The 26,185-nt window shown below is 42.8% G+C and overlaps 2 protein-coding genes and 1 long non-coding RNA gene across 3 annotated transcripts in view; all 3 read right to left on the minus strand.

The window, feature by feature from the left end:
• Positions 1-26,185, minus strand: part of LOC114911911 (butyrophilin subfamily 1 member A1-like) — a 170,400-nt gene that overhangs the window by 80,260 nt on the left and 63,955 nt on the right. The window lies entirely within an intron of this gene.
• On the minus strand, positions 610-16,702 carry LOC108926954 (butyrophilin subfamily 1 member A1-like). The gene is made up of 6 exons (XM_029256163.1): positions 16,630-16,702; positions 16,191-16,541; positions 15,718-15,999; positions 14,928-14,992; positions 2,082-2,193; positions 610-1,210 (listed from the first exon to the last, which is right to left on the minus strand). Exons 1-6 carry the CDS (start codon positions 16,700-16,702, stop codon positions 663-665), a joined length of 1,431 nt encoding a protein of 476 aa, XP_029111996.1. The 3' UTR covers positions 610-662.
• On the minus strand, positions 21,152-24,119 carry LOC108926951 (uncharacterized). The gene is made up of 3 exons (XR_001965514.1): positions 23,946-24,119; positions 23,601-23,672; positions 21,152-22,092 (listed from the first exon to the last, which is right to left on the minus strand). It is a non-coding gene; the product is annotated as an uncharacterized LOC108926951 (long non-coding RNA).

A 26,185-nucleotide genomic window follows, 5' to 3' on the forward strand; every position in this document is an offset into this window, starting at 1 on the left:
GTTACAATATATGTTGTTGAAGGGACAATCCGAAAGCCGTAATCCGAAGAGACAAGGGGTGAAGGGAGAGGTCGACTCGAGGAGTACCAAGAATGGAGACGTAGGGATTCAGGAGAAGGAGCTGGGGTGCAGGACAGGACGTAGATACAGAGGAGCCACGCAAGTAACAAGGCTGAACAAGTTCCGCGTCTGACTCCGAACCTTCCTTTTATCATATATTATTATGCGCCCGTCCCCTGATCCGCCGCAGATGATGATCCTCGTTGCGCCGAGGTGCAGGAGGGTGTGACAGTAACAAACTAACTGTACTTTGGTGGAATCACGCAACTGCAGCTAAGTCTCTGATGAACATAAGAGATGTACATTGCTTTGGAGAAAAGTGTCTGATAAATGAATAAATGTAAATATGCCCGATTAACTTTCATTTTGAGATGATCAATTTAAAAATTACTGAATTTTGCATTAAATGATTGTTTGCTTCCACATGTCATGAAGTAACTTTAAAGCGCATATTACTGTTAGACAATATTTATTTTAAAGTACCACAATGTACCAAAAGACATGTTTAGATGGAAAAATTACAAACCCTGAATGAGGGAAAAGGGAAATTAAATCAGAATTTGGCATTATGACCTGAACAATAAAAGCTAAATTCAGTTTCTTCAGCCTGTGTCACTAACAGGAGATATGATCAATGGGGTTGAGTTTGTACCATCATCATTGGTACAGGGGCTGAAATATGGATAGAGTTTCTCAGTGAATTTATATCCAGAGAAAGTGTAGATATGAGACTTGTCCTCCACACTGTAAAAGGAGACCTGACCCTCCTCATAGTGCACATACACCCCCACCTTCTGGGGCTTCACACTCAGGTTGAGGGACACAGAAAGATCAGCACGAGCCTTGTATACATTTCCATTCCTCAGCCAGATAGTCCAGTAACCATTATTTGGACTCAATGAAATTTTTCCCTTCCTGCTGATGGACTCTCTGGCCACTCCTAAAGTCCACTTATTCTTGTCCTCAACCTGCACCTCCCAGTAATGTTTCCCTGAAGAAAACCCCTCTTTTCCCAGGACACTGACAACATTATTAAACCTCTCTAGTTTGTCAGGGTAATCTTGCCATGTGTCTCCATGTCTCACTTGTTTCCTGTCCTGAGACAAGATAAGTTTAGGATGTGCTGTATCAGGGTCCAGAGTCACATCAACTGTGGAGGACAGAGAGGAGGTCAAATATTAGATTTCTAAAATGAAACAAAAAATTTCCAAAACATAGTTTGGGGTAAACTGAATAGTTTTTTCTGAAAATCAAATGGGTGATCAGATGTGGTTAGCAATCATGACAGAATTTTTGGCTATTAATGTTAATTATACATGAATACATTAAATTTAATTAAATCAAGTCAAAACTAAATAAAAAAATTGAGTTATATAATCTGCTCTGGCCTTCAGATGCTGTACAAATAAACTGGTCCAAGATGCAAAGGTTGTGGAGTCACATTTTGAGACTTCGTGCCCTTAAAATTTTTTTCTTTTGCTCACAGTAAGAGGGGAAGATCAGTGTGTGGAAAACACTGAAACTATTCTATAGCAAATGTCTCTGTGGTGAAGTGTGTGTTTGTTAAATGAACTTTCTAGAATCCATATTTTTATATTTTGAGGCATCGGACTGCAGACCTCTTCTCTGTTTGGGCTACAGCATTAACTTGTTTATGACTGAACCAGAACACATTTACCTTGTTTTTCTCTTGTTTACACATTTGTTCCAGCACTCTCTAAGGTGTTTATACCTGAGCTAAGCAGGAAAGACATGTTTTTTCTTTCTTGTTGGATAATTATTGGATAATTTGTTTTAAGCTTCAGTGTGGGTTGAATTGAACTCTTGTGAGAAACAGTCACTTGTTCTCATCACTGATGAGATGTTTTGTGGAAAGGAAGGTCAATAAATGTGCTCATATCCTGTGTCTGTCAGTCAATCATGTGACAAATGAGAGTCCAGATTCAATGCAGCCAATCAGTCATTATTGTGTCTCCTACAGAGAAGAGCTGCAATGGGGAGAAGAAGCAGAAGAAACTCACCTGCGTATCTTTGTGCCTTCAGAAGTTCTGTAGAGAGAGAAATAAAAATGAGACACACGGAATCAGATACTGCAGTCAGTCTGGACTCGTCTCGGTGTCTTTCGTGTCCATTCTTACAGGACAGAGTCTCATACAGTGTCACATAGAGTATAAGAAGAACCAAGCTCACTTCTGTGGGATGAAATCAGATCCGCTGTACTTACCAGCACTCGCAAACCTGTTTACTACAGCTGGAGATAGAAAATGCAAATACAAAAATTATATTTTAAATATATATACATTATATTACTCTACAAACATCTTTAATTTTATATGGCTTTCTTAAAACTGAAATATTTAGACAACACTCTAAGATTAAGTAAACTTTGAGAAATGCTTTTTATCGTTTGGTTTGATCATCAGTTTCATTTACATGTACAGGAAGAGTGTGTAATACAGATTGAAAAAATACATTAGTCCATTGAAATCATTAATTTTACAGTACATGACTCATTAAACTGAAAAACTTTTTAAAAACACTAAGATGAAATATAACAAATACAAAATCAGTTTCACTGCATGTACAGTGTGTAACACATACATTTACAAATATGTTTATTTTAAGGGGGGGCATGGTGGCGCAGTGGCGCAGTGGGTTGGACTGGGTCAGACCGGGTCCTGCTCTGCGGTGGGTCTGGGGTTTGAGTCCCGCTTGGGGTGCCTTGTGATGGACTGGTGTCCTGTCCTGGGTGTGTCCCCTCCCCCTCCTGAGTTGCCGGGTTAGGCTCCAGCTCCCTGTGACCCCGTATGGGACAAGCGGTTCAGAAAGTGTGTGTGTGTGTGTGTGTGTGTGTGTTTGTGTTTATTTTAACAGTTTACACTTCAAATCATAACCATAAGCAGTTACTGGGCTCTGACTGTGACAGAAAGAAACCTTTCACAATCACTTCATTCAGGAGTCCATATACTGTTATATTATGGACTTTCTTTTGGTCCTTATTTAAAGTACAAACATAGTTATAATATACTGTAAGGAGCCACTACGAGGGTGCCATGACCCAGTGGGTTTGGCCTGTGCCTGCTTTCAGGGGGTCTTGGGTTCAAGTCCTGCTTGGGGTGCTTTGTAGTGGACTGGTTGGTGCCCCCCCCCCCCCCCCCCCCCCCCCGCCCCGATACCTCTTGCCCTCTGTCGTCGGGTTAGGAATGGAAAGTGAATTGGAAGCAATTACTTCCCAGAAAATTAGTTGCATTAATTTCAAATCATTTTCACATGTGCTTTTTACATTTTTTCTGACATGCTTCATTTCTCACATTTTTTCTGTATCCATACAATTTTGCTTTTTAATGGTGTGTTTTGATGTTATAATTTCAAATTTGCATAAGCACATAAACAGACACACACTGAAATGCACAAACACCAGTATTACTTACTTAGTTGCCTGGTGATCAGTCCTGTAGATTTAAGAACATGAATGTGAATTAAAAATCACCATCACAGATGTAGTGAAATGGATCTGCAGATTCACTTTCAGTCTCTCACAAATGAGTCTTTTATCCAGTTTCCTCCTTCCTGCAATCTATGTGTATTTAATATAGCTGATTTTTATGTTTCTGTCTGAACCAGTTCACAGTAATTATTGTAGCCCTTCCCCAAAAAAGACTGGACACCCCTGGTTTATGTGTGGTATTTTAGACAACATCATTAGATAATTTAATTATCTCTGTTCTCACTGACTAGTTACTACTATGTTTACTCATGCATCTAGAGATGAGCTTCAAGGGCAGTATCACAGTGATTAATGTAGTGTCTATAACATTGTATGTCATCTTGATCAAAGACAGCAGCTAAATATAAAATAATTTACACCACTATAGTGTCTCAAAATATGAACCTACTGTATAGAATGACACAGAAACCGCCGCCCCGACAAGGGAGGTGTGGAACATAGTCCATTCGGACTCGGTGTCCCCAGTCTCCCTCGGGACCTGGTTGAAGCTCTGTCGGAGGTGGGAGTTTAAGACCTCTCTGACAGGGGCCTCCACCAAACCTTCCCAACAGACCCTCACTATGCGTTTGGGCCTGCCAGGTCTGTCCAGCTTTTTCCCCCGCCATCGAATCCAACTCACCACCAGGTGGTGATCAGTTGACAGCTCAGCCCCTCTCTTCACCCGAGTGTCCAAGACATATGGCCGAAGGTCAGAAGAAACGACTACAAAGTTGATCATCGACCTCCGACCTAGGGTGTCCTGGTGCCAAGTGTACTGATGGACACCCTTATGCATGAACATGGTGTTCGTTATGGACAATCCGTGAAGTGTCTGTTAATTCAATGTTCTTAATTTTCCCTTTTTTTGGAAAAAGGCCTTAAATATGCAATTTTCCAAAAATTCTTAAATCACTTCCATACAACTGTATTACTTACCATGCTGTTCTTGGAGCTGACCTGTAGTCATAAGAGTAAATATTGTAATTAGTCAGTACAAACAGAGATTAATAAAATTATGTAATGAGGTCAGTGTCACAAAACACTACAGTCACTTCATATAAATATGTGCATGTGACTTTTAACATTTTATGATATTATCTCATTTTTGTACTTTAAATATGAAAGCCGGGAACCAAAGATTTTAATAAACAAGTGGTCCCTAATTTATGATGGGGTTACGTTCCGTGAAATCCATCATAAGTCGAAAATATTGTAAATCAAAAATGCATTTAATACACCTAATACACACCTCTGCGTGACAGATTGGGAGATGTGGATCACTACCGCTGCCCAGCATCACGAGAGAGTATCGCTCTGTATATTGCTTGCCCAGGAAAAAATCTAAATTCAAAATTCAAAGTGCGGTTTCTGCTGAATATCTGTTCTCAGTCCACCATCATAAAGTTAAATAAATCAAAAGTTGAAACATTGTAAATCGGGGACCACCTGTATCTGATTTTTAATTTTATAAAAATTGCTTCAAAGTACATTTTGTTCACAGCAGCAGTATGGTTTACAGTGGTATTTATTTTTATGAACCCTGTTGAGCAGCTGTTGTGTCTTAAATACAAACTGAATGGTTTTTCTCAAAACCAAATATTTTCCATTACTATCTTAGGATCGTAAAATTCATGCATGTTAGCTGTTTATATATTGTTATGGTTTATGCAATATAGCATAAGATTAATTCCAGCAAACAGGATAATCAGAATGAAACCTTGTAATAAGTCTAGGACCGTTCTTCAACACCAGGACGACACTCGTTCACTCCCACACACACACTAAAAACTGAGGTCAGTTTATAGTCACCAATTCACTTAAAAGACACATCTCTGGAATGTGGAACTATCTAAAAATAGCACATAAACCAGGGGTGTCCAATTTTAGGGACGTAGATTGACCAGTAATTGAAGAACTTTGCCTTATGGCTCAGCTCCCCCTTCACTACTACAGTCTGGTACAGCGACCACATTACTGCTGCACTGCTCCCAGGCTTCAGCCGATCTCACGTTCCCTTCTCCCCTCACTCGTGAACAAGACCCAAAAATACTTAAACTCCTCCACCTGGGGCAAATTCTCTCCCCTTACCTGAAGGGGGCGTGCCATCCTTTTCCGTGAGAGAACCGTGGACTCAGACTTTGGGGTGTTGATCCTTATCCCAGCTGCTTCAGACTTGGCTGCAAACCATTCCAGTGTGTGTTGGAGGCAACCGTGTGACAGTGCCAATAGGACAACAACATCAGCAAAAAGCAGAGACGTAACCTTCCAACTCCCACACAGAATACCCTCCTGACCTCGACTGCGCCTTGATATCCTGTCTATGAAGACCACAAACATGAGTGGAGACAAGGCACAACCTTGGCAGAGTCCAACACCCACATTGAACGGGCTTGACTTAATGCTGAGTATACAGACACAGCTCTCGCTCTCTATGTACAGGGATCAAATGGCCTGCAGTAGTTTCCCCAGCACCCCATACTCCCTGAGCACCTGTCACAGAATTTCCCGGGGAACACAGTCATAGGCCTTCTCCAAGTCCACAATACACATGTAGACTGGATGAGCAAACTCCCATTCCCCCTCAATTATCTGTGAGAGGTTAAGAAGCTGGTCCACTGTTCCATGGCCAGGAAGGAATCCTCATTGTTCCTCTTCAATCTGAGGTTCAGCTATTGGCTGGAGCCTCCTTTTCAGCACCCCGGCATAGACTTTCCCAGGTAGGCTGAGAAGAGTGATGCCCCAATAGTTGGCACACACTCTCCGGTCCCCTTTCTTAAAGATAGGGACTATCACCCCAGTTTGTAAATCCAAAGCCACTGTCCCTGAGGTCCATGCAACATTGCAGAGGCCTGTCAGCTATGACAAAAATGGACTGTGACAGCCTGGAAGCCTCTGGCCCTGACTCCTGTAAGGGAGGCATATCTCTCAGGTTTAAGAGTTCCTCAAAATGCTCCTCCCACCTCCCGACAATGTTGTCATTAGAGTTTAGAGTTTTTCCACTCCTGCTGAGCAGAGCTCCTCCGACCCCTCCTGAGCAGCCGGATGGTTCTCCAGAACCTCTTTGAAGCCAATTGATAGTCATTTTCCATAGCCTCTCCAAACTCCTCCCATGCCCTAGATTTTGCTTCTGCAACCATAACCACTGCTGCCTTTTTTGCCTGCCGGTACCTGTCTGCTGAGTCAGGAGTCCCCAGAGCCAGCCAGGCCCTAAAGGCCTCCTTCTTCAGCTTGACGGCTTCCCTCACCGCCAGTGTCCACCAGCGGGTTCTCAGGTTGCCGCCCTGGCTGGCACCAACAAGCTTTTGACACAACTGTGCATGGCTGCTTCCACAGTGGAGGTTTGGACAGGGTCCATTCAGACTTCATGTCCCCTGCCTCCTGCAGGATATGGGAGAAGCCGTCCCAGAGGTGCAAGTTAAAATCATTCCAGACAGGGTCCTCCGACAGTCGTTCCCAGCACACACTCACTAAACGCTTAGGCCTACCTGGTCTGTCCATCAGTTTTACCCGCCATCAGATCCAACTCACCACCAGATGGTGATTGCTTGACAGCTCAGCACCTCTCTTCACCCGAGTGTCCAGAGCATGTGGCCTCAAGTCAGATGAAATGACTACAAAGTCAACCATTGACCTTTGGCCCAAGGAGCTCTGGTACCAAGTACACTTATGAGCATCCTTGTGTTTGAACATGGTGTTTGCTATGGACAAACCATGAGTAGCACAGAAGTCCAATAACATTTCACCATTCGGGTTCAGATCAGGCAGGCCATTCTTCCCAATCACCCCCTGCCAGATTTCCCAGTCATTGCCGACGTGAGCGTTGACGGCTCCCCAGCAGGACTATGGAGTCTGTAGGTGGAGCCCTGTCCAGAACCCCACCCACTCTCTCCAAGAAGGTTGAATACTCTGAACTGCTGTTTGATGCATAAGCTCATACAACAGTCAAAGTTTTCCTCTCTGAAACCTTAAGTTGCATTGGGGCAACCTTCTCGTCCACTGGGATAAACTCCAAATGCATGCCAGCCAGCCGAGAGTTTGTGAATATCCCCACACTCGCTTGGTGCCTCTCACCCTGTGCAACTTCTCAGTAGGACAGAGACCACCCCTGTCGAGGAGTTTGGTTCCAGAGCCAACATTGTGAGTGGAGGTGAGCCCCAACTATATCTAGCTGGTATCTCTTAACCTCCCGCACCAGTTCCGGCTCCTCCTCCCCTAGTGAGGTTACATTCCATGTGCCAAGAGCCAGTTCCTGTCTCGAGAGTCCGTGACGCCACGCGTCACCCTGCTGGCTCCTGCTGCCTGATACATATCGCACCCAGCCCCCATGTTGGACCTTGCGGGTGGTGTCCCACATGCCCCCCCACGTTGCACGTGGCTGAGTCCGGCTGGGTTATGCGGGCTGCCTGGCCACCAGGCGCTCACCTAGGAACACTACCCCCAGGCCTGGCTCCAGGGGTAGGTCCCGGTGGCCCTATTCCGGGTAGGGTAAACATTCTCGTTTACTTTTCCTATGGAGGTTTTTGGATCATGTTAGTCTGGATCTTCACTCCAGACCTGTTCGGCTTGAGAGACCCTACCAGGAACATATTGCTTCTCATGACATAGCTCTGGAGATCCCTAGATCACGCAAGCCCTTCTGCCACACCAAGGCCCCGATCCAGGAAGGGATGTTAAATGCCTAAAGTGATAATTTGCAATACACTTGAACACTTACAAAGAAATATTTTTTTTCTGATGTACGTCTATGTATAATGACATGACAATAACATTAAACCTAAACCTGACAAAAATCTAGAGCTATAAAATGTCCTCTCTCTGCTATGGTGACAGAATTCTTTTAAATTTTTTGGAACAATGATTATGTTAAAATATCTTGACAGAGAAAAAGATACAGTTGAAATTCTTGTTTTATGCAAATGGAAAATCCTGACAAAAACGGAAATTGTTACTGAATTAACCTGTGTCCAACACTAACTTCAGCTTGGTTATTTCTACAGGTTATTTGAATGTGGTATCACGTTATACACTGTTATTTTGTCAGTCACTGACATCCAGTAACATTTTTTCATACAACATACTCATTCTCACATTGGATAAAAATACTTTTTCACTGAAAAAGAGGTAACTGATATTGTTCTTATTTTTGATACAGATGCTCCTTGACTTACAATGGTTTGACGTACAATTTTTCCACTTTACGATGGTGAGCTGGTGATAGACATTCAGTAGAAACCGTTCTTTGAATTTTCAATTTCAATTTTTTCCCGGTTGGGATATGCGGTGCAATACTCTCTCGTGATGTTGGGCAGCGGCAGTAATACGCGTCTCCCAGTTTGCCACGCGGTCATTATACAGATACCCTTCCTGTATCTACGTTGTGTTTTGTGCATCCATAATTTCACAGAAACACCCATCTCTGTCTCCTGCTACTGGTGGGAAGAAGAAGAGGGCAATTACTCTTGAGGAGAAACTCAAGGTAATTGCCCAGCATGAAAGTGGTAAGCCCATAATAGCCATCTAACATATGTTAGGCTATGATGTTCGGTAGGTTAGGTGTATTAAATGCATTTTTGACTTGCAATATTTTTGAGTTGCGATGGGTTTCGCAGAACGTAACCCCAGCATAAGTTGGGGACCATCTGTATATGTCTTAAAAAAGTGATACTGAAACATTTTCATATATCATTTTCGTACATTTGTATTACTTACCATGCTGTTCTTGGAGCTCATCTGTAGATGTAAGAGTAATTTTGTAATTATTCAGTGAGAACTGAAATTAATATGTATATACATATATACATACACATACACACATACATACATATACATACATACACACACACACACACACACACACACACACACACACACACACACACACACACACATACACACACACACACACACACACGTTGGCTGAAGCTGCTTGTCCCGATTGGGGTCACAGCGAGCTGGAGCCTGGCAGCGTGGGCTGGGGGTATGGGACACACCAGTCCGTCATGGGGCACCCCAGGCGGGACTCAAATCCCAGACCCACCAGAGAGCAGGACCTGTCCAAGTCCCCCGGAGATTAATAAAATTATGAAATTTGTTTATGTAAAACGCCACACATAGACCAGGGATATCGAGTCTTTTTTGGCAACCGGCCACAATCATTATTGTGAGCTGGTTCGACAGTCACAGATGTAAAAATCATAGTAAGTGCCACACATATTGACTGAAACCGCTTGTCCCAAGCAGGGTTGTGGCAAGCCAGAGCCTAACCCAGCAACAGAGGGTGCTAGCCAAAGGGGAAGAGGGCACACCCAGGACAGGGTCGCCAGTCTGTCGCAAGGCACCCCAAACGAGACTCGAACCCTAGACCCAAAACAGAGCAAGCACAGGCCAAACCCGCTGCAGGTGACACACTGACACACTGAATCTTAAATTCCTAAAGTGATCATTTACGATACACCTGAACATGTGCAAGAAAATATTGTTTCTGATGTGCATCTGTGTATAATGACATGACATAACATTAAAGCTAAACCTGACAAAAATGTAGAGCTATAAAATGTCACCTCTGTGCTATGGTGACAGAATTCTGCTAAATTTTATGAAACCATGATTTTTTTTAAAATATCTTGAGAGAGAAAAAGATGAAGTTGAAAATCTTGTTTTTTCCAAATGTGAAAATCCTGACAAAGAAGGAAACTGTTGCTGAATTAATCTGCGTGCATCATTTTAAATGTGCAATTTTTTAACATTTCAAAAATCACTTTCATACAACTGTATTACTTACCATGCTGTTCTTGGAGCTGACCTGTAGATGTAAGAGTAAATATTGTAATTAGTTTTTGAAAACAGAGATGAGTGAAATGATGTCATGAGGTTAGTTACCACGACTATGCACACACCTCAACTAGAAACACTTGGCTGTAATGACAACAGCCATGTATAAAGAGCACCACTTCACCACTCCCCACTTGTGGAATCTCAATGAGACAACTGTGCTCTCTGACAAGACACTCACCTTACCTTACCAGCTCCTGATGTCTCCCTTCCTTCTTTCCCTTTGTCTGTCTCCTCGTCCCTGTCTCCCATGGCTATGACCATCACTTGTCCCTTCGATCATGTCTCTGGATCACCCTTAGTACTACATTCACCCCTCGGATTGGAACCTTTACCTGTCCTGATCATGAGATTTACCTTGCCTTTTCAATCGATGAATGAACGATTTCACAACCAAGTCCACATTCCAATTCTCCGACACACCGGAGTCACAAATTCTGGCTTCCAACATGGACTCAGCAGAGATTCAGAGGATTCGGACCATGGTTACAGCTCAAAGTTCTGCTCATTTCTCACAAACAGACCCTACAGCAGCTCTCGGTCTCCCTTTGAGAGATCCAGCAGCTTCTCCAATAGTGGAGAACGCAATAACTTGATGAAGGAGCCACTGCTTCTGCACAGCCCCCTGCATCATCCTCAGTCACCACCACATCTGTCCCAGTGACGGACCCTAGGCTGGACACAGCCATGTGGTATGATGGCTCCCCGGAGCAATGCCAGGGGATTCTCCTACAATGTGAGTTGGACTTCTCCAGCCTACTCCATCTATATTGCATGGACGAAAACAGGCAGACTTACCTAATGTCTTTGCTGACTGGACCTACACTGGACTGGGCAATGGCACTCTGAAGAGAGTGCACCACCTCTTATGACCACTTCAAGAAGCAATCCGAGGCGATGTTTGACCCCAGTCACTGGGAAGACAGCTGCTGGCTGCCTGATGACCGTACAGCAAAGCAACCAGTCCATGGCTGCTTATGCCCTTCAGTTTCGCATCATCGCGGCAAAGACCCAGTGAAACTCAGCAGTGAAACCGGAATGCTTCCAAAGGGGTTTGAATCCCTGCATTCAAGCTGAACTTACCAACAAATATTTATTTGTGGATTCAGGGGCTGCTAGTAGTTTAATGTATATTGCCTTTGCTAAGGCTCAGGGAATTCCCTCCTGTAGTTGTGATGTAATGTTAAGGGTTAGTGGACTCATCGGGCAACTGCTAGGGACAGGAGTGGTGGAATTCTGCACTTAGCAGCTTAGGCTCCAGGTAGGAGCCTGCCACAAGGAGGAAGTCTTTTTTTCTCAAGTCTCCAGATAACCCTATCATTTTAGGATACACATGGCAAGCTAGACTAGCTGTCTTTTCCTGGAGTACTGGGGAACTTGTGTCTTGGGGGCCGCAGTGCGCCTCCTCCTGTTTGTCACTCCCATATAGGGCCACCTCCATAGAGAACTCCAAAGCAGCACAGACCTCTGAGGATCCTAAGGCTTATCAGGACCTTACAGAGGTTTTCTACAAGACCAGGGCATTTGCCCTGCCCCGGAACCGACCCTGGCAATTCGCAATTAGCTAGTCGCTAGGAACTTCTTCCACCTCGAAGCAGAGTCCCTTCCAGAACAGAAGGCTATGGAGGAGTACATGGCCAAGGCTGTAGCTTCAGGCATCATTCAACCATCCACCTTTCCTGCATTGGCAGGGTTTTTCATCATAGAGAAGAAAGATGGGGGATTATGGCCTTGTATCAATTACCACGGATTTACATTTACATTTACATTTATTCATTTAGCAGATGCTTTTGTCAAAAGCAACATAAATCTCAGCAAAAATACAATCTGTGCATTATGTTAAGAGAAAGAGACTTAGCTGCAGACATGTGACTCTTAAGTAAACCTAGTTTGCTACCTTCCACTTGATGCACCAACGTTTCTCGCTCGAGTAGGTGCATAAAACGCAGGATAGATGAAGCCTGATAACCTCCTACAAAAGTTTTTTTTTTTCTTTTTCTAGTAAGATACACAAACAATCACATACAATGCCAAAGTAGTGACTATAAACTTAACATCATCATTGTAAAATATGTAAAATACAAACATCCCTTGCCCCTAATCACAGCGGTGCTAGAGCAAGTCCATGGGGCCCAGGTATTTTCGAAGTTGGACCTACGCAGTGGATACAGTCTGGTCTGGGTCAGGGAGAGGGGCAAGTGCAAGACTACATTTAGCACCGCCTGAGGTCACTATCAATATTTGGTCATGCCTTTCGGGTTGACAAATGCACCCTCAGTGTTCGGGGAATTTGTTAATCATGTGCGAGGAGATCTGGAAACAGAAATGTGTTCTGATTAACTGGATGATGTCTTAATCTTCTCGGGTTCTATAGAGAAGCACATGCACTATGTGAGTCAGGTGCTGCAGAGGTTACTTCGTCATGGCCTCCTTGTCAAGGGGGGGAAAAATGCCTTTTCTGCTAAGAATGTGTCACCTTCCTAAGGTTCATCTTGAGCCCTGAGTGGAATAGCCATGGATCCCAATAAGGTCCAAGCCGTTTTAGATTGGCACAGGCTGACCTCAGTGAAGGTGTTGCAGCGGTTTTTGGAGTTTGTGAACTTGTACTGCAGTGTTCTGCCCGCAGATTTGTTTAGTTCATGTGATTAATTGCTTGGTTGAGCGGAACCTTTATTTCCATAAGTTATACGCAATTTGTGCACATGCGCTATTTTCATGATGCACTACTGTCGGGATAGGCATAGTGGAAGCGTCTTGAGTTCTGTGTGCTTTTCCTACGCCCGTGGAAGCAATAACTGTAAGTTGTGAAGTTCTTGCAGACATTGGCTAAAATGTTTACGTGCTTTTAAGTTTGACCTTTGTAATGTAAACTCTTGTTTATTCAGCCGTAACTCCATGTTACTGTCCTTGTAAAATGCGTGTGTGAGTTCGCGCTGTGTCATGCTAAGTGTGCTATCGGCAAACGATTTAACTGGTTATTATAAGGATTGTTGTAATTAGACTAAGTTTCTTTTACTGTTTCTATTTATTATAGTTTCACTCGCATTTTCACATTTGGAGACAATAAAGGAGCAAGACGCTCATAATCCTGGCTCATGAGAATCGAGTTTGGCTTGCTGTTAAACTGCGTCAACGTATTGGGTGTGCACAAGACGCAGGGAGAACAGTACACGCAGTTTTATTTCAAGTTTCAACTCAAAAGTGGCCCCACTCACTCCTTGTTTCATGCAAAAAGAATCCACTTCAAATGGTCCCAGGAAGTCCAAGACACCTTCTATCCATTGTCAACAACCACTTGTCCTGAGTGGAGTCACAACAGGCTGGAATCTACACAGCAACACAGGGCATAAAGCTGAAGGGGGAAGGGACACACCCAGGATTTTATACCAGTTCATCGCAAGGCACCTCAAGGAGGGCTCAAACTCCAAATCCACTCCAAGGTGGGCACTGGTCAAATCCGCTGTGCCACCACACCCATAGATGCTTTGTGGAAGTTAAAGACCCATACCATGACAGTCCCAGTGCTCCAAGACCCTGACCCAACACTACCCTTCATAGTAGGAGTGGATGTCTTGTTTAACTGGGTTGGGATGGTCTTATCCCAGAGACAGGGAACCCTACTGAAGCTTCAGCCCATAATTATTTTTCATGCAAGTCATCACTTGCCAAGCACAATTATGATATCAGGAATCAGAAATTGTAAACCATTAAGCTGGCTCTCAAGGGGGCTGCTCACCCATTCTCAGTCCTAATACACACACACATTTTCAGAACCGCTTGTCCCGTACAGGGTCACAGGGAACCGGAGCCTACCCAGTAACCCAGGGCATAAGGCCGGAGGGGGAAGGGACACACCCAGGACAGGACACCAGTCCATCGCAACGCACCCCAAGCAGGACTCGAACCCCAGACCCACCGGACAGCAGGACTGTGGTCCAACCCACTGCACCACCGCACCACCGCACCCACTTTGGTCCTAAAAGACCCCTGCAATTTGGAATACTTGCAGATGGCCTGCAGGCTAAACCCCTGACAGCTACTGTTCTTGACGAGATTTAAGTTCACGGTCTCCTATCGACCTGGAGGTCCAAGAAAACTAAGGTTGACACCCTCTCCCAAGTTCACGACAGAGATCTGTTACCTACCACAGCAGAACCCGTCTTGCTTTGTTGCTCCCATGCAGTGACAATTCCTACAGGCTTAATGATAGGAGTAATTTTTAAATATTCTTTGGACATGTTCTAAAACGTCCAAAGTTGCTAATCATAAATAACTTTAAATAAGTGACTCGAATTAGTGACAGTGTGAGCAAGACAGTGAGTGTGAAGGTGCCTGTAAAACGCGAGTGTTTCCCACAGTGAATATAACTCATAACCTATAATGTCTTCTGTAGGCTATGACTTAAAATCACTTTCACATAATACCCCTTTTCAAAAATGCTTGTTAACTTTTTTAAACTATAAAAAAACAGTAACTTGTGGAAAATACCTCTCTTTCTTTGCAATTTTACAAAACGCTGAGTCAAAACTGTGCATCCAATGACACAAACAGCAGCCAGACTGAAGATCACAGCAAAGGTCACCTTCCAGGGATGGGCACGATGAAACATCTCACCTGGAAAACAAAAAATATTTAATTTCATGGATTATTACAGGTTTGCACCTTTTGGTAATTAGAATCAGAATCAGTTTTACTGGCCAAGTGTACTGATGCCACAAGGAATTTCCTGTGGTTCTACATGCTTCCAATATTTACAAACAACAGCTGACAGAATTACAGAATAAATTAATAACATGACAATAAAATAACAAATAAGAATAATTAAAGACTGAAATAGGCAATTTAATCAGTGCAGACCCCCCCACCATACACACACACACACACACACACACACACACACACACTTCTGAACCACTTGTCCCATACAGGTCACAGGGAACCAGAGCCTAACCCAGCAACTCAGAGTGTGAGGCTGGAGGGGACACACCCAGGACAGGATGCCAGTCCATTGCAAGGCACCCCAAGCAGGACTTGAACCCCAGACCTACCGGAAAGTAGGACCTGGGCCAACCCACTGTGCCACCGCACCCCCCATCCAGTGCAGAACCAGCAGGCCTAATGTATTTTTTAACTTGAAGAATCAAGCAAAATATTATCCCAAGATTTGTCTTTAGAAAACTATAATCAGTGTGGGAACACTTTCATACAGATAGATCAAGATACAAATCTGGACAATACAATAAAGTTGTGACACTGGAACCTGTTAATTATTCAAAATAATTTAAGCATCTGTTACACTGTCTGCTTTGAGCTGTTTATACTAAAAATGTGTAACTTACCAGGGATGTTAGTTATTGTCTCTTTCATTTCATTTAAGTCCTGTTGTAGAACTTGACAGGTGAACCTGTTGGTCTTTGTCTCCTGTACAATAACACTTCGTCTCACGATGAAGAGGTCCATACTGTCTGTGTGTGTCTCTGTGTGTCCAGCAGGGAGACTGTGTCCTTCACTGTCCATCCAGACCACTTCAGGCTGAGGGTACCAGCCTTTAGATTCACACACCAGACTGATCCCTCCTTGTTTATATCCCTCAATGGAGATCACTGGTCTGGTTCCTATTGCTATAAATAGAGAAATAGTGTAGCTAAAACAAAATGTATTCAAAATGCATTGAAACTTGATTGAAATTACAAGAAATATTGTAAAACAGCTTTCACCCTTAGAAATACAGTATATTAAGAAAGAAGTCCTTATGATACCTCCAAAACTAAACTTTCAGTTCATAAATAAAAACAAAATTCTAAATTTTCACCTTTAATATAAACTTCAATGGAAGAATCATCATAAAATTTCCCCGACTGGACAAGACATTTATACTCTCCATTGTCAAATCCTCGCACATTTTTCACTTTTAGTGAAGTGTTTCCGTTCCTCAGTTCCTCAGGGAACAGTGATGTCCTTCCCCTGTAAGATGGGATCTGATTCTCATTTCTGTCCTCATGATCCCGGTAAAGATGTACAAGTGGGTCATCAGTCCAAACTCTGAACCACTCAACACTCAGGTCCACAGCACTGATGTTGGGTTTGAGGTAACAGGGCAGAACAACATCTTCACCAGCTACAGCAACTACAGGATCAGCTGGACCAAGAACCTCAAACCTTTCTGTGAAGAAAAACACAATTATTGAGCTCCAGATACAATGTTACTGAGTTTTTTTTCTCTTTTTTTCTATCTGACAAAAAATGTGTACCCAATGTGGAGACAGTGGTTAGTTGGTGAAGCAGCAGAATCAGACAGAGACACTCAGGCTGACTGATCTTCATCACTGGAAGAAAAAGGTATATAGACACCGCTAGTTATGAGAATATTCACTTCATCAATGTAAAATTAACATATGACAATCGAGACGTTCCATGCCGAGCTGGGGATCCAAGATGCCATTTACCAACATTATAATTACTTGTTAAACACTGGCTTACACATTGTTACTTTCTAGAATGCCCAGGAAGGGTGGGCAACCACTGGCCCGTGGACCCCCAGAGGTTTTTTTCTCCCTCAACCTTCAGCTGGGAGTTTTTGTTCCTTTCCCTGGTGGCCAGTAGGTATACTTGTAGCTCTATAATAAGTTCTTCATTATGGTAGCCATTAGTTGACTGTCTTCTTTGTTTGTATCAATTTTTCTTGCTGTATGCCTGTGTTAAAGCACTCTGTGTCACTGCGTGAGAAGAGCGCTCTATAAAAAAATAAAAATAATAATAATAATAATAAGAAGAAGAAGAACATTTTTTGAGTAATACAGGATCTGAATTTGGATGGAGTGTTTTAATACAAAAACATTTGTCATAGCTGGTTGGTTGTCAACAGGGGGTGCGGTGGCGCAGTGGGTTGGACTGCAGTCCTACTGTCCAGTGGGTCTAGGGTTCAAGTCCCGCTTGGGGTGCCTTGCGGCGGACTGGCGTACCGGTGTCCCGTCCTGGGTGTGTCCCCTTCCCCCTCCAGCCTTACGCCTTGTGTTGCCGGGTAGGCTCCGGTTCCCCATGACCCCGTAAGGGACAAGCGGTTCTGACAGTGGGTGGGTGGTTGGTTGGTTGGTTGGTTGTCTGAAGACATCAGCGTGACAACACAAATAATTACTAATGCTTACCTGGCTGATTTACTGGAGTAACTATTGTGCTTTGTGAAGGTGCTTTATACTGAAGCTCAGTGTTCTACTAGTCTAGTTTCCAGAATCTTGCCAGGTGTTATCTGATTCTTTTATTATCCTTCATATATTGTGTTTTCCAGGCCACACAGTATTTCACATTTTAGTTCCAGGTGTCAAAGCAGAATTCAAGTCTGTCAAGATATATACAAAAAAAAGTAAATGTAAAAAGCACAGAAAAGTTAATTTTGACTACTGTCCATATACAATATTTGCATTAAAAAAACATTTTAAAGGTTATTTTACATCAAAAACAAAGAAAACACTTTCAGTAACTGAAATACTTTCAGTTTAACAAACTGTAGATCCAAATTACTCTATTTTCTCACTCAGCTCTGAATACAATACAAACACAGCAGGATCCTGTCCACATCACTGATGTCTGAGCAGAATGAAGATAATTAATTTTCTAAACATCAATGTATGAACCACATGGTGACCACTCTCATTTTTATAAAGAAAATATTATAAAAAGTGAAGTTTTTGACTCAATAAGTTTGAACTGAAATACTGTAGCGCACACAGTGCAATAGATTGGGATAGGATGAAGAGGAACATGGAGACAGCACTTGTAACAAACAACTTATTTGAACACCAGCACCTGAGAACTAATGCTCTCAGTCTGAAGGCTGTTTCTTCTGGGACATGCACTTAAAGCCAGCCTTCCCAGCCTTCCCAGCCTTCCCAGCCTTCCCAGCCTTCCCAGCCTTCCCAGCCTTCCCAGCCTGCTTAGCACCCCCTGACTCCTTTTCCAGACACTGCCAGACACAGCCACCCCATTATTTTCTCCTTAAGTGCCCCCGGTGGTTACACAGACATTTAACATTATTTCCCATAATGCAACTATTTACATTAAACACACACTCCCTTCTAAAACAGTAACGTGTGGTCATTACAATACTTTTATTTGAATATCATCAAATCTTTACGAAGAGGAGAACAAGACTGTCAGCACTACCTTCATAACTGCTACACTGTACTACGGTATACATACGACTGTATGGTGTATAATTAGATTTGGGGATTCTAATCTAAAGTTTCTTATTTTGAGTGGCATTCCTGCTTATATCACCCTAGATAAAGTTAATCACCCTGAGTTACTCCAGCAACAGTAACATGTTGTACAAAGCAATAAAGGAAAATAAGCTGCTTTGGATAAAGTAGTCAGCTAAATAACTCCAGAAAATTCCACAAAACATGATCACTAGGGTCTGACAGGCTCCCAGTTCTCTTCCATAAACCACTTCTTCCTTGTTTTAATGTCCCTGAAGACACTGACACAGTGATACAGTAATTGTGTCTTAACTATTGTCTGCATTATTAGAGTGCTTGCAGGTAAATGTCTAAGTCACAATAGATACCACCCTTTGTATATCTGTGTGTATTGTACTTTAATTAACTGTTTAAAGTGTACTGTACTTTAATTAAATTTACAGTGCAAACTTTGTTTTAGTGGTTTTTCTTGGGGTTTTTTTTTTTTTTGCCAGCCTTGGATAGCAAATTAAATGAAAATAATTTCTGCTGTTAAATCTGACCCAGTGTGTGTGATTAATTTTCAATGTGAATGATGGTCTTATAAACTAAACAAGTTCAACACAAAGATGAAAAACATATCAACTGTAAATTCTGCACTTTTAATTGTACAGTGCACAAAATTGTACAGAACATGTGAAATGCAAATGTCGGAAAAGCACAAAAGGGAGAAGAAAAAAATCAGTAAAAATTGGGTATGATGGGGTAACCATGTTTACCAGTGTCACAACAATGCCCACACCTCAACTAGCAGCATCTGGCTCCAGTTAAGCACTTGATTTCAATTGGAACATTGGCTTTTTAAAACCACTATTAAACCACTTCCCAGTTACACAATCTCACATTGAGACAACCCTCCCCTCTGTGCTTATAGCACTCACCACAGTCCATGTCCTGTTCCCCTTTGTCCCTGACTCCTGGCTATTTGCCTCATTTCTCAACCTCATCCACAGATCTTTGCTTTCACACCGATTGCCAATTGACCAACGATTTGCTTATCCCAAGCAACGAGAACAAGTCTATCCCCTTGGCCTTCAGTGAACGATCCTGCAATTGGGTCCTCCCTACCCTGTTTGTTCTCCTCCGAATGACAACCATATTATTTTTTATCACAAAGTGTATTCAGCATGGGGGGTGCGGTGACGCTGTGGGTTAGACTGGGTCCTGCTCTCCAGTAGGTCTGGGGTTCGAGTCCTGCTTGGGGTGCCTTGAGACGGACTGGCGTCCCGTCCTGGGTGTGTCCCCCTCCGGCCTTATGCCCTGTGTTGCCGGGTGGGCTCCGGTTCCCCGTGACCCCATATGGGACAAGTGGTTCAGAAAATGTGTGTGTGTGTGTGTGTGTGTGTGTGTGTGTGTGTGTGTGTGTGTGTGTGTGTGTGTGTGTGTTCAGCATTTTTGCAGATGTGACCACTTAAAATTTTTGAGGAGAAACTTTAAAACTGAAAACTTTTTAACCTTGAAAGCTTTAAAACTTCTTTTTCAAGGAAAAACTTTTAGACTTTAAAATTACAAACTGGTTATGAAAGTTAGTAATGCTAATTGTTGCTGTACTAATCATATATTTCCACCACAACACAATTCTAGACCCTTCACATCCAGGCCACTTCCTTTTTGAACCTTTGCCATCTGGCCAGTGCTACAGAGCACTGAGCACCAGGACAGCCAGGCACAAGAAAAGTTTCTTTCCTCAGACCGTCTTCCTCATGAACAGCTAAATCCCCCCTAGAGAGTAAACCAGTGCAATACACAACGCTATTTATATTTGTATTTATAACTATTTATCACATCATATCTCCTACTCACACTCCCTTGCATTTGTATCTAGTGACTATTTTTGTATATTGGGTACTTTATATTTTTAAATATTTTTTACCCCTTATTCACATATTCTATCTTCTCGTCTGCCTTGTCACTGTCATTCTGTTTGTGTTGTGGAAGTTCCTGTCACCAAGACAAATTCCTTGTATGTGTGAACATACTTGGCAATAAAGCTTGTTCTGATTCTGATTCCGAACCTATCATATGTAAAAAAATTTAAAGTATGACTTAGTTGGAGGCAATGAGGTGGTCTGCTTAAATAAAACTAGGGGATTACAACTTTAAAGAAATGAGGAAACAAGACTTGGCCTTGACATAAAGTGAATATTATAATAAACTAACATGCAATGGGTTATTTCTGTACAGTCACTAAAACACAGGCGAGGAAAGACACACTTCAGTGTGCATGATGAACATTTATTGGAACACCGGCATACAGCGAGAAAACTGGTGTTGAGGTATAAAATCTGTGAAGCACTGTACAGTTACTCATGGCAATATTAAGTGAATATAAACTTTTCTAAGTGTAATTAATTAAATTAAACAGTGATACATTAACAGAGAGAAACATACCTGTTTGTGTCACTCTGTGTTCCGTTATTTCACAAGATTTACTTTCACTTTTAAAATTCTGAGGAACAGAATAGAATCACTTCTCGGCCTTTTGGCTGAGATCAAAGTGTAGTACCAGTGATTCCGCCAGGGGCAGAGTGGAGCCTAATACAGGACTGTGTGTGGTTTTCTTGGGGCAAAGCTTTGCTTCCTGGTAGGAGTTTATTTTATTTTTGGGTAGCCCATGGAGCCTAATTTGAAGGGTTTCCAGGGTTTCAGGTGGCTTGTCCGCCGTCCCTGTAGGGTGACGTGGAGTTTTTATTTTTAGTAGTTTTCTTAGTTAATCCAGCTCTCCCTCCCATGTCAACAGCTCTGAGGATTTGAAAAAACAATGACTTCCATGGCAAGGATGATGGTTCTGGGGATGCAGACTATCCTGAAGAATACTCTTTGCTTCTGTTGGAGGAACCAGGAGGATGACAGAAAATTTCTCAAGTGAGTTGTTTTCATTCAGGAGGTTGTCTTAGGACTCTTGGGCCTCACTGTTAACGATGTGGTCTGCATCCAACACAATGGACCGTCATCGTTCTTCAATCTCATGCTGCTGACCAAGGGGGAATACTGTAAGACTTGAATATGTGTAGGGAGAACGTTAGTCATGCCACCTTGCGCCCCTACTCCTTTGAACCACTTTGTAGGAACAACCGCAGGATTGTGATGATCCGCATCTTCGACATTTGCAGCAGTACAGGCTACCTGTTTTATCAAGAGCAGCCTCGCTCCTGTCATCTGTGTTGGGGTCGGAGACACACAGAGGAGAACTGTATGGACATGATGTGCTGACAATGTTTGGAGATCGGCCACCTGGCTAGGAACTGCATAGATCCTCACCGCTGTTCGCGATGCAGAAGAGAGGGTCACCTCTTCCGCAGTTGCCCCCAGCGTAGACCATGCTGCCCTGGGGGTCAGACGGGAACGGTGGTGGAGACTGAGGCAAGAGACGGTTTTGCAGGCAGCCAGTGCTGGCGAGTCCCAATCAGTTAGCATTACTGTAGTGCCTCCGGCCAAAGAGGATTCTTGCTCTTCTGGTCAGGAGGTCTCGACCTTGAACTTTTTGTGGATTAATAGGAGGAAGAAGAGACGAAGGAAGGAGGCTGGATCAGTCCCTGGAACTACACTGGGGATACCTGTTTTGATGGGCACCCCACTAAAATACCCAGTTGGACTAGATCATTCAGGTGTGTTGATTATTCATTTGTCCCAGGTGGGGTCCCCTCCTAGGTTCAGTTTTTTCAGGTTCCAGTGAGGGGTCCCACCTGGGGGCTTGGTAGAAGGTGGACTATTGCCTGGGAAGACTGTTTAATATTTTGTTTCAGTAGGATTTTATTGAATAATATTTGTTGATGTTTAACACTGTTATGCTCACGCCCACAAGTGCAATGACAGCACCTGGTACTGATCAGCCTGGCCAGGTATAAAGGCAGTGCCATCTGGGTATCAGGTGTGGAGTTTTACAACACCTACCTGCTTGGCTTGTGAATTCAGAATTCAGAATTCAGAATTCAGCATTCAGCATTCAGCATTCAGCATTCAGCATTCAGCATTCAGCTCCCAGTTCCCAGGTCTTTGTTCCTGTTTCTCCTGGCTTTCGACCTCTACTTGTTTAACTGTGTTCTGTGTATCGCCTTGCTCCTTGAAAAACCCATGCCTGTCTCTGACCACAGATTTCGTCTGCTGCTGTGATTGTTACGGAAATAAACCTACCCGCAATTGGGTCCAAACCGTACCTCTTGGCCATGGCACTGACAAACACGTTCTTAGAATGTTGTAGTTTGTTGATAATTATTTATTGTTTTATTTAATTTTGTTTATATCTAATGTGATTTTAATATATGACATTGATCACAGATACTGAAAATCATGAGTACTTTACACTGGAGTCTGATTTTTTTTTGGATTATTGATACTGTGTAATTGTGTTTTTGAATGTATGAGTTGTGGAATTTTTGGCTGTTGGGTGATGACTGTAATGAATTCAAGCAAAGCTGTCATGATTGGTATCTGATGTTTGAACTGATGTTTAATGTTTGTTTGTTTTTTTTACTCATTATTGAACTTTGTTGATATGGCCTTGTTTTTCAAGTATATTGAGTTGTGTGTTGGTGTTATGGTTGTTTTGTTTGCAAATGTTGAATTGTGTATTCGTAAAGTGTTACTGTTGTTCTAATTGGAGCCAATAAAGGAATTTAAAATAAAAAAAAAACACGAGCTGTTAACGCATATAGTCAAATATAAGTAAAGTACTTAAATATGACAGAAAAATGTTTACTGGTAGTATACAGAGCTCAGTTGACACAGCTGAAATGGGAAAAAAAGGTCCCAGCAGAGCACTATTAATGATGATGCATTGAAGCCACAGTGCAAAAACATGAGCTTCACTTTAGCCAGTGGCTCTAAATTTCCCGTAGTGTGTGTATGAGTGGCTATTCTGCGATGGACTGGCATCCCATCCATTTCCTGGCGCACATGATTCTGGGATAGGCTCCAGACCACTGAAACCCTCTCCATGAAAAGCAAAGCAAAACAAACTGACTGACTGATGTACACGAGTTCCTCACCAGTTGGGCTGCAGATTGTGAGGGCGGCCAAACAGCTCAATCTTCCTTGTTCCCGAGGCTGGTGGAATGCACCTGGGAGGGATGGTGAGGTAGCTGAAGTTATGGGTCTCCTTCTGATAACTGCTTTTTAGACATCACTGCTTTCTGCTTTCTTTCTAAAATTTCTATGTCAGATTGAAATAGAATCTTGGATTAGAAACTAACGATGTGAGTTACATACGTAATTAACATTAAAAATGTTATAAAAGCACAGTGTGCCTGGAACAAATGAATTACAGGTCATTAGACTCTTCACAATAGACTAATTACATATCAAATATTCCGAGCATAAACAGAACCCCTGACCTCTGCCACTATTACATCACAGTCAAGCTTCCTGTTGAAACCTTGAGGGTTCCCCTTGACTCCCACCTGGGAAGGAAACAATAGAGCTGGTCACAACACACACTGAGCTACTGTTTTTATAAACAACACAGTTATGAATACTTTTTCTATCCTGTTGCCAAACACAAACATGGAACAAAGTGCTCAATCAGAACACAAAAAAGTATAATAAAACCTGCACAACAGGTATTATGAAGTGCTAACCAAGTGAGAGCTGCCTGTTCAGTGATATCATTGGTATGGGAATGTAAATTCCAGTTTTGGAGATGAACGTGTTGTCCCGGTTTGTCTTTATCTCACACACACACACGCACACAGAGACAAAGAGAAACACATAGACCAGACAGTGCTCCTTGCTGTGATTCAGCCAGTGCCCAGTCCTCCCAGTACGAATTATTCTTTGCAGCTGATTTGTTTTCACCCAGATTATCTCATCAACACGCTCATATCTGAAAACGAGGAGGAGCAGTAGAGAGTGTTTCATTAATGTTTTTTTTTTTTTAAAAAAAACAACATATACACATGTGTAAAGACTACATTCAAAGTGCATATATCCAAAAAATTCTACACATTCAGGAACTCCCTGATGTGAATGTAGAAACTCTTACCCCCACAAGCTGAGGCACTCCCTTCCCAGCTCCATAGCTCTGAGACAGAAAAAATAAACACAATTTGCAGTCCAGGATTTAGTCACTGTTATGCCTTCAGTTGACCATGGATCTCATGCTGGACACAAATACATGACAACTACCTGAATCTGAAGTTCACAGATATTTTTATTTCATTATTGGACAGCTTTATAATATCAGTGTTACACCATTACACAACTGAATATTTATTCGAATAGCTAAAATGAAGTACATACCTGCCAGTCACCCACAGGAAAAGGAATCCATCATCTTGTAGGATTGGAATGTTGAGCTTCCTCATCTCGTCATCAGTCAGAGTCCCGTAGGGCAGCTCCATGTGAATGTCCCATGGGGGATCAGCCATCACCACTGCAAACTTCCCTAGGATGGACACGTCCAAGTAGCGGATATCGCAGCAGATCCACTGGAAGCCAAAAGTATCAGAATCAGAACAAGCTTTATTGCCAAGTATGTTCGCACATACAAGGAATTTGTCTTGGTGACAGGAACTACCACAGCACAGACAGAATGACAGTGACAAGACAGGTGAGAAGATAAGAGTATGTGAGCAAGGGATAAAAAATATTTAAAAATATAAAGTACCCAATATACAAAAATAGTCACTAGATACAAATGCAAGGGAGTGTGAGTAAGAGATATGATGTGATAAATAGTTATAAATATAAATATAAATAGCATTATATATTGCATGGTTTACTCTCTAGGGGTGAGATTTAGGTGTTCATGAGGTAGATGGCCTGAGGAAAGAAACTTTTCTTATGCCTGGCTGTCCTGGTGCTCAGTGCTCTGTAGCGCCGGCCAGATGGCAAGGGTTCGAAGAGGAAGTGGCCTGGATGCGAGGGGTCTAGAATGATTTTGCTAGCCCTTTTACTGACTCTGGACGAGTGCAGTTCTTGGAGAGCTGGGGGGGATGTGCCGATGATTCTTCCAGCAGTCCGAACTATCTGCTGTAATCTTCTCATGCCTGATTTTGTAGCTGAGCTGAACCAGACAGTTATAGAGGTGCAGAGGACGGACTCGATGACTGCGGAGTAGAATTGCATCAGTAGCTCCTGTGGCAGGTTGAACTTACTCAGCTGGCGAAGGAAGTACAACCTCTGCTGGGCCTTTTTCACAATGGAGTCTATGTGGGGCTCCCACTTCAGGTCCTGTGAGATGGTAGTGCCCAGGAACCTGAATGACTCGACTGTTGCCACAGTGCTGTTCATGATGGTGAGTGGGAATAATGCTGAGGTGTTTCTCCTGAAGTCTACGATCATCTCCACCCGGATGAGGCCAATGAGTGTGGTGTCATCTGCAAGATGTTGCAGGATGTAGTGCAGTCCCATGTTGACTGCATCATCCACAGACCTGTTTGCTCGGTAAGCAAACTGCAGGGGGTCCAGCAAGGGTCCAGTGATGTCTTTCAGGTAGTCCAACACCAGTTTTTCAAGTGACTTCATGACCACAGACGTTAGGACGACAGGTCTGTAGTCATTAAGTCCTGTGATTTTTGGTTTCTTCGGGATGGGGATGATGGTGGAGCATTTGAAGCAGGAATAAACTTTGCAC

The sequence above is a fragment of the Scleropages formosus genome, chromosome 11 (assembly GCF_900964775.1).
Source record: "Scleropages formosus chromosome 11, fSclFor1.1, whole genome shotgun sequence".
Classification (NCBI taxonomy): Eukaryota; Metazoa; Chordata; class Actinopteri; order Osteoglossiformes; family Osteoglossidae; genus Scleropages; species Scleropages formosus.